Genomic DNA, 8,843 nt, shown 5'->3' on the forward strand with positions numbered 1-8,843 from the left:
GCTTGAAGGTTGGGGACTGAAAGAAGAAAACATGACCTGCATGACGACAGATAGCGGGGCCAATATGGTTAAAGCGTTGGAGCTTAACAGCTGGACTCGTCTGCAATGCTTTGGGCAAAATTTAAATAATCTTAAAATCAACGAGACTATATTGTGATAGTATCATGTATCGTAATATTTCTAGAAAATATCGTGATACATTTTTTTTTTTCCATATCGCCCACCCCTACCTGAACACTTTAAAGCCACCAGTCTCATATATAATAATACATGCCTCCTTTTTTATGCAATTGAGTTTCTTTAGTCTATTTCAGCTGTGATGGCAGTCTTCTGACATGTAAATTATGTCATACAGGATGAAGAGGCTGCGTTGGCAGATGGTGAAGAGGTGGCATATGAGGGAAGCGTGCGTCACTTCCTGTTGGAGTACAAAGCATGGCAGGACAACATCCAGCTGGTCTTATTCACTGTGGTCCAGGCCAGTGGGCAGCCTCGTAACCAGGAGCAGCTGGAACTGCTGGAGGAGATTCCTGCTACCCTGAAGGAGCTGCACTCCCAGAGCCAGAGGTACTACTGCTCACATAAATGTTTACTCTCATACACACTCCTGTGTAAAACCTGTACTAATCTTATGTGTGTTCATCACGGTAGTGTGTATAATGGCCTGGTGGGCTTTGCCTCCCCTCTGGTGACGGACAGAGACAATGAATGTGCCAGTCCTGTTTCTGCAGCACAGAGTAGCTTTGCAGCAGGTACACAGTTCATCTATCTAATACTATTTAAAGTGTTTGTTTTTTTTTTTAACTGGTTTTTCTTACGCCATGGTTTGACTTAAGCTGTTAGATGCAGTGTGGTGAAGACCCAGCCAGACTCAATGTCCCAGAATGCACGCAAAGTTCTGCCACGTAACCTGGGAACCCCAACTGATACCCCACCAAGCACTCTGCTGATGAACAACAAAGGCCTCAACCCCAGCCCCAAGAGGGCTGTTCGAGACCCAAAGACGGGACGAGGTACTGGACAATGACTGCTCACTGGTTTCGGGTTTTGAATCCTATTGTTCACCTCTTATTCTAAATAGATGGGATTTAGTACATCTAAAGGAACCAATAGCATAAAGCAGTTAACACCTTTTGCTTTTTATTTAAATGCTGCAATTGAAGATACACACAGAAAACACTCAGGATATACCTCACTTGAAGCAGTGCATTAGCTTTAATATGGTATTTAAACAAACAAAACACTCATAGAATAAAATGCTAAACATTATATATTTTAAAAGCAATTTGGTACCTTGATTCTCAGACCTTTTCTGCCATTCAGCAGGCCAACAGATCAAGTTATTCCCATCTGGCTCAATAATTTCCTAGTGGCTTAGCCCACTAAGCAGAAACGTAGGATTAGAGGGAGTGGAGTGGAGTGAAGGTTTGGTGGAATTGTCTTGGCAGGCATGGGATCTGTTTGAGCACTGCTTAAGATCATTGTGTGGCAGGACTTAATGTGTTTAATATTGATTGTGGTGAAATCCCACTGCAGCTGTCCAGGAGAGGAACTCGTACGCGGTCAGTGTGTGGAAGAGAGTGAAAGCCAAGCTGGAGGGCAGAGACATCGATCCCAGCCGGAGGATGAGTGTCATGGAGCAGGTAACACACAAGACAAACTGGTTCTTATGGCATATTTAATCCTTAGAAGTTTAAATGTTTGCACAAGTATCTCATCAGTCTAAGCAGGAATAAATGAAGTGTCGGTACCCTCACCACATTTAACAGTTAATGCTTGTGTATTACCTATATTCATAATTTTGCCTTGTGCTCTCATTAGTATTGTTAGGCACAGTAGCCTTTTAAGTATTTCATCAAGAATATGCCACCCTCACATAACTGCACATATTGAAAATATGGTTATGTGACAAATCTTGGAATGTTGAATCTGATGCCAGAGCCTGTTACACCAGGCCAACTTAAGCTTGCTGCAGTTTATGCCCTGCCTGCTGGCATCTTGGACCCCGCTGGATTGTCTCAGGGGCGTCTTTGCACCGCCCTGTACCTGGGGTCCTACCTGATATGGTAGACCCCTGCCTATATCGATCTTGTACTTAGAACCTGTTCTTGTGCCACGATGACTGGATAGCTCAGTGGCTAACACCACTTTGGTACAGAAGGTCGGGGGTTCGAACCCCTGGTCAGGGCGCCATCAGTATCCAGCCTAGGTCCAAGGCAATGTTCCTATTCCCACGGGGGCTTCTTATGCCTTAGCTCTTCTTTTAGCCCTTGGTATTTCTCGAGCTTCTCATGTTCCTTCTTCCTGATGCTGCTATTGCTTGGGATTGCTACATCTATCACTACGGCCTTCTTCTTTTGTTTGTCCACCACTACTATGTCCGGTTGGTTGGCTGTTACCAGTTTGTCAGTTTGTATCTGGAAGTCCCACAGGATCTTAGCTTGGTCATTCTCAACCACCTTTGGAGGTGTTTCCCATTTTGACTTTAGGACTTCCAGCCTGGGAAAGACTGTGGTTCAGTGGGTAGAGCAGTTGTCTCCCAACCGGAGGGTCGGAGGTTCGAATCTCGGTACCTGCAGTCCACATGCCGAAGTGTCCTTGGGCGAGACACTGAACCCCCAAGTTGCCCCCGTTGGTCAGAGCCATCGGTTGAATTAGCGCCACAGATAGCTGCCTCGGTTCTGTACCGGAAACAAATTCCTTGTGTGTAACATACTTGGCCAAGTAAAGGTGATTATCCTTGTGATTATCCTTATGATTATCCTGTACTCGGCACCGATGTTTCTGTACACTATGTCAGCCACTTGGTTATTGCGTTCCATGTATGCCCTACCTGCTAAGCATCTGGCACCCCGCTCTCTACTGGAATTTTGGACAAGTCTTCTTTTGCCAACTGCTCCAGGTCTCTCAGATTTGAAGAGTTCCTTCTCCCAACCACTGTTTTTAGATCTCTCCACAGGTGCTTTATGGGATTTATATCTGGACTCATTGCTGGCCACTTCAGAACGCTCCAGCTCATTTCCTGAAACTGTTTTTGAAGTCTGCTTTGGGTCATTGTCTTACTGTAAGACCAATGACGGTGACCCAACTTACATTGCACCCCAAAATTTGTTGACATACACACAGTCAAGACATCCAGTGCTGGAAGCAGCAGAGAAATCCCAAAACATCAGTGAACCTCCACCGTGTTTGACTGTAGGGACCGTGTTCTTTTCTTTAAAGGCCTCATTTTTGAAAACAGTAGAATAATGTGCTCGGCCAAAAAGCTCTGTTTTAGTCTCATCTGTCCACAGGACATTCTCGCAGAAGGATTGTGACTTCCTCAGGTAAGTTCTGACAAGTTCCAGTTTGTCTTTTTTATGTTTCTGTGTCACCAGTGGGTCCCCCTGGGTCTCCTACCATAGCTTCCCTTGTCATTCAGATGGCAACAGGTAGTGCGAGCTGACACTGTTGCACCCTGTGCCTGCAGGTCAGCTTGAGTTTGCTTGGAAGTTGATCGAGGTTCTTTAGCCACCATTGGAACAATCCTTTGTTGCAGTCTGTCATCTGTTTTTCTTTTCTCCACGTCGAAGGAGATTAGCTCCAGTGCCATGGGCTGTAAACTTCTTGACAATGTTGTGCACAGTGGACACAGGAACAGCCAGATCTCTGGAGATGGACTTGTAGCCTTGAGACTGTCCAGGCTTTTTCACTAATGTGGTTCTCAAATCCTCAGACCATTCTTTGTTCTTCTTTTTTTTTCTTCATGCTCGGTGTGGTCCACACCACACAAATGTTGCCACCTTTTCTCCATTTTAACTGGTTGCAAGTGTGGTTTTTATATTGTCAGCACCTATTGATTGCTACATGTGAGTTTTTTTGGCAAATTAAAGGAGCATCATCTGCTTGAAATACAACTATTTCTGATGGTTTTGAAAAGGTGTCAATAATTCTGTCCAGTCCATTTTTGGAGTTCTGTGTGGAATGCATCAGATTTGCCTTTATTGCTTTTTTTGTGTTGTTCCAATGCAAACAAAAGAAATAAACATGAGAATACCAAAGAATTTGATTGCATCAGTTTTCTGGGAGAAGTGGTGTGTTATCTGACAGAAATGCCAATATTTTGGGCCACGACTGTATGTACAACAACTGTACCTTGCCCATTTAAATTCTTTTTAGGCTAAAACCTATGCATAATTAAGGGTGTGGCCACTTTGAGTGAGAGGTGGGAGGGTCCCACCACAGGTGGCCGACCGCTAGCTGTTTAGTGAGCTCCGTTCATGCTCCTCCTCCTTGCCCATTTTTGCATTAGCTGGAGTTAGGTGGAGTGAAGTGCTTCCAAGATGGTGATTGCCAGACTTGAGCTTCAAAACTGCAATTCAGAAAACCGATGGGTGACGTCATAGAGGGTTTTTCTGTCTTTTATACACAGTGGTTCAGTCATGTTTGAGTTAGTTTGAGTTGCTGTTAGCTAAACAGTTTCTGTTGTAATCAAAGTGCAAAGGTCATTATTCTTGTTGTTTTTGGTCATTAGCAAACAGGTTCATGTATAAATCATTAATATGATATGAATGAAAGTGTAACTAGAAGAATGGTATTCTGAAACTGACATAACACAATCAGCCAGAATTGACATTAAGCTGATGTGCTGTGTGATCTGCCACCAGCGTTTGTCTTTAAGTGGAAGTGACAGAAGTTCAAGTCAGAAGCTTTTGTGTGCTGCTCTTTGTTAATGATTAATCTTTTTTTTGCTGCCTCAGTGTCTGATCTCTGCCACTCACCAGTTAACCCAAATTTTTTCCAAATTCATATGTTGACATACGCAGCAGAATGCTGCACTGAAGAGGCTGGCAGTGGTGCAAACAAAACACAGCGGAGCGCAGTAAAGAAAGGAACAGATTTCTGTCAGCTTTATTTTATCTGATAAGAACCATTTGGATTTAGTCAGTCTGTCTTGGATTAGAAGTGCAAGATGTAGCAAGTAAGCAGTTCTACAGTCTGTGGACAACAATGGAAGTGTATGTTAGAATAAGGACTAGCTGGAATTGACTTTTCAATTGCACTGTGTAACAGTGTGCACACAATTACAGTACAGTGGAGCTGAGAGTCACGATCACGTTGTTCATCTGCTGTTCCTTGTCCACTTATCTGTTATAAATTTGTAACTGACCCATCACACTGTGATGAAGTCATAATGGGAACGCTGGGGGCCTGTGAGTGAGCTAAAAATAAGTCGGGTTTCCTAAGCTGGTGCTCTGCTGTTTTGTTGCAGGTGGACTTTGTCATCAAGGAGGCTACCAACATGGACAACCTGGCCCAGCTGTATGAGGGCTGGACTGCCTGGGTGTGAATACTATCCTGCTTCATGTCTTTGGTCCAGCGAAGGCTTGGAGATCTACCAGAGTCCAGCAGGTCTGGGGTGTCGGAACAGCAGCACCGGGCCATACCGGGGAAAGGAAATGGGAAGCGGATGCTTAGTCTGCCTTCCCCAACTCCTGGGTACCCGAACTGGGGCAGCGACCTCGTAGCACTGCTGCAACCACACTCCCCCAACAATCGGCGATCGGGCTAACACAACGCTTAGTGGGCTTACAGCCCGCTTTCCCTCCTGGCGTTTGACCAGGCAAAGCAGCGCCGAATGGGGGAGGGGGGAAGGAGGGCAAAGGCCTTCTCACCCTCGACTTGGAGATACCTTCCCCCCTCACCTGCATAGCTCACTATCAAGTTGTACCTATAAACATCACTGCATCCTGTTGAGCCAATCAAACTCCATCTGAAGGCAGGATGAAGCAGGAAGTGAGCGATTTCCCTCTGAAGCACACAGCTGACTCGCTGTGGGTGGGACTTCACCAGAACTATAGCTCAGATGGATGGGGCGTTTTTATGGCCATGCTCGTTTTTCTCTAATCTTTTCCTTGCTGGCCTTGTGACTTGACTGACCACTGAGTGACATGGTTGGGCAGGAATGATGAGAGCACAGATACAGCAACATTAAGGCTACATGAACACCTACTGGAAACCTGAAATGAAAAGAAATTAAAGTGGGAATGAATAATTGAACTGTACTTTGATAAACGGTGAAGACTTTGACATGTCTCTGAAGTGTTGTCAGATTTCACATAATAAAAGGCTAAGTGTTGTTTTCTCAAGAGGCTTCTTTTTACTTTAGTGAATAAAAGTGCAGCACCTTGTCGTATGAAACAGTTTTGGTTGACTCGTATGAGCTGAGAACATACATGTTTAGACGAGGAAGAACCTATGTCTGATTATCTTCATTGTGCATCTTTTGTCTGTGTTGTGCTGTGAATCTTCAATCCTTCTTTCGAATCAACTATAGGAGTGACTTCTGCCTTTTTTTGACTTGCTTGTCAGTTGCTTTTGCTTGCCTCATATGTATTCGCTCCTTGGCCCTAAATGCTTGCATTTTATTAATCTTGACCTTCTAGTTTTACATTTTTAGTGGGAGAAATAGTTTTTGGAGATGGTGCAAAATGTTAATTCTTAAAGCTTTTATTGTATTTTTTTGGATGCCAAATAAACATGGAACTGAGAAATGCTGATTGTCTTGTTTAACAGTGACAATCTTTAGATTGACTCTGACACAAGCTGCATGCACACCAGAAAACCCATGTGCAAGCAGGAATCTTAAGCAACTGCAAATAAAGGCTTCTTGATGAACTTCTCCTTTTGGTACAAGTTTACCAGTATCATTACCAGATGGTCAGAACTCATTTGATTCACATTATATCACATTGAAAGTGAAGTTAGCAGTACTGCTCTAGTTTAAAATGAAGCAATGTCCTCTTGTTCTGAAGTATTTTGTTTGTTTTTTTTCTTGGCAGATTATTCATTTTAGGAATTAATAGGTCCCATAAAAGGGAAAGTAGTATAAAATAAAATAAAATACATAAAATCTTGGATCAGATCCCTCATGTAATGAACCACTGTTGAACAACAAACATTGTATTTTAGGGTAAACATAAGGGATTAATGTCTAATGTATATACAGTTTAAGGAGTATAGGTATATAACATGATTATGTACAAATGGTTTGCAATGTTAATATAGGAGCAGCTGGCCTGGGATAGAACATGTAGACCTTGACCTACTACTCTAAGACAACACTATCTCATAACTTAGCAACAGCCTAAAACAGGATATAAATGTCCAGGTGGTTCACAGTCCTGATGCCCATCATCTTCTGGGTTTGTTCCGACTAATAAATTTGTCTTATGTAAACTGAACAGAATGGCACCGAAGCCCCCTCAGATGTCAGGAATAAGAAGAAGAGACTGATGAAGCAAGCTGGTTAATGATTACAGCAGCTCTGTTTATCACAGCTCACCCTGCACTGTGTCGGACAGCGAGCCGCCTCACTGTCCGTAGTGTTTCAGTGGACAGCCATGTCAGGACAGCGTGTGTGTGTGTCAGACTTTGAGGAAGAAGCCAGGAGAGTTCTTCCTAAAGCTGTGTATGACTACTACCGCTCAGGAGCTGATGAGCAAAATACCCTGGCTGACAATGTCACTGCCTTTAACAGGTACAACACACACACACATTGAGAACCTCAGTTGGAGAGTGTTTTTTAGCACGAAGCCAAAGTTCCACTAAAGCCACAACCGACACTGTGCATCAGATACAGTGACAGGACTCTGCAGTATTCTATTAACTGTGACCTTTGTCTTTTCTGCATAGTCCTGACAAAGCATTTAACAAAGTCAGATTACGGTGAAATTCACAGAGGTTGTGGTATAATACCCGTGTTTCGAAACGTCTTTTAATTTATTGTCATTCAGCTTTTGCATGTTCACACAGTTCCTATGTGGTTTGGTTGATTTTCTGTTTATTCTGGTTTAATTTAAAATGTGCTTTGTCACAGTATTGGTGTAAGGACCAGTCATACTTATGGCTACTTCTTCCTGTTACCTGTTTTTTCTGGCATTTGTTGGTTTGTTTGTTGACAGCATAACTCAAAGAGTAATGAATGGATTTTGTTTAGATTTTTTTTTTTTTGGAGAGGCAGGGTATGGGCCACAGAAGAATTGATTAGGTTTTGGTGCTGATTTGGAGATAATCTGGATCCAGGAATTTTAAAAAAAAGATTCTTTACTATTGTGAGTGTTGGAAAGGCTGTTGACTGTATGTGAGTCCCCCAGTGGTGAAAGATCAGCTGTGCTGCTAAGCACATATAGAGACAAATCCCTGGGTTAGTGACATTGTCAATGGAAATTGAGTGATATCACTCAGTGCACCCTGTTGTGCGAGAGAGTGACTGTAGGCGCCCAGCGAGGCGACTGCCCATAGCTGGAGAAAGATCTACTTTATACAGTAATAGCTGGGCGACAGCCAGTTGGGATTATTTTGATCCCAAATGGTGATGGCAGAGACTTTGAGCCAGGACCAAAGCTGTTATAATTTTAATCCTAGGACTGGTAGGCTATTATTCCACTTTATTAGGTTTTGACATTTTTTCAGGCAAGGAAATAACTACTTATATTGACAATAAGTTGTTAATTTATCCAAGTAATGCCAATTTATACATTTGTTCCATTGTCTTCAGAGATGTAAGCACTCATTATCTGACCAAGCTAGCTCTATTAGCAGACATCTACATCTCGTTCAGAGTAAAGTAGGCTTTCACAAGGATGCCAGTGTTCCAGCTGCACATTGTGAGTACTCGAGTCCTCCCATCCTCAGGAGTTTTGACTTCATGTTCGAACCTACTACTACAACTGCCTGCTACAATTGTAAACAGGCTGTGCATCACGACATGGAGCAAAGTACATAAGTAGTACAGCCTATATGTCACATCTATCTACCTCAAAACAACACACCCCTAGAACTACAGCATTGCCAGAACCCAG

General features: G+C 43.1%; 2 protein-coding genes across 3 annotated transcripts in view; both read left to right on the forward strand.

Moving 5' to 3' along the window:
- Positions 1 to 6,605, forward strand: part of smg1 (SMG1 nonsense mediated mRNA decay associated PI3K related kinase) — a 61,776-nt gene extending 55,171 nt beyond the window's left edge. For both annotated transcript variants that reach the window (XM_020608178.1, XM_020608179.1), the window contains exons 60-64: positions 356 to 567; positions 652 to 752; positions 837 to 1,013; positions 1,537 to 1,643; positions 5,252 to 6,605. In XM_020608178.1, coding sequence (XP_020463834.1) covers positions 356 to 567; positions 652 to 752; positions 837 to 1,013; positions 1,537 to 1,643; positions 5,252 to 5,329 — 675 coding nt within the window. In that variant the 3' untranslated portion in view covers positions 5,330 to 6,605. The remainder of the gene's footprint in view (positions 1 to 355; positions 568 to 651; positions 753 to 836; positions 1,014 to 1,536; positions 1,644 to 5,251) is intronic.
- A 777-nt stretch (positions 6,606 to 7,382) lies between these two features.
- Positions 7,383 to 8,843, forward strand: part of hao1 (hydroxyacid oxidase (glycolate oxidase) 1) — a 6,516-nt gene continuing 5,055 nt past the window's right edge. The window contains exon 1 of the mRNA XM_020608337.1: positions 7,383 to 7,519. Within this exon, the coding sequence (XP_020463993.1) occupies positions 7,383 to 7,519 (137 nt within the window). The remainder of the gene's footprint in view (positions 7,520 to 8,843) is intronic.

This window comes from Monopterus albus, unplaced genomic scaffold (assembly GCF_001952655.1).
Source record: "Monopterus albus unplaced genomic scaffold, M_albus_1.0 scaffold92.1, whole genome shotgun sequence".
Classification (NCBI taxonomy): Eukaryota; Metazoa; Chordata; class Actinopteri; order Synbranchiformes; family Synbranchidae; genus Monopterus; species Monopterus albus.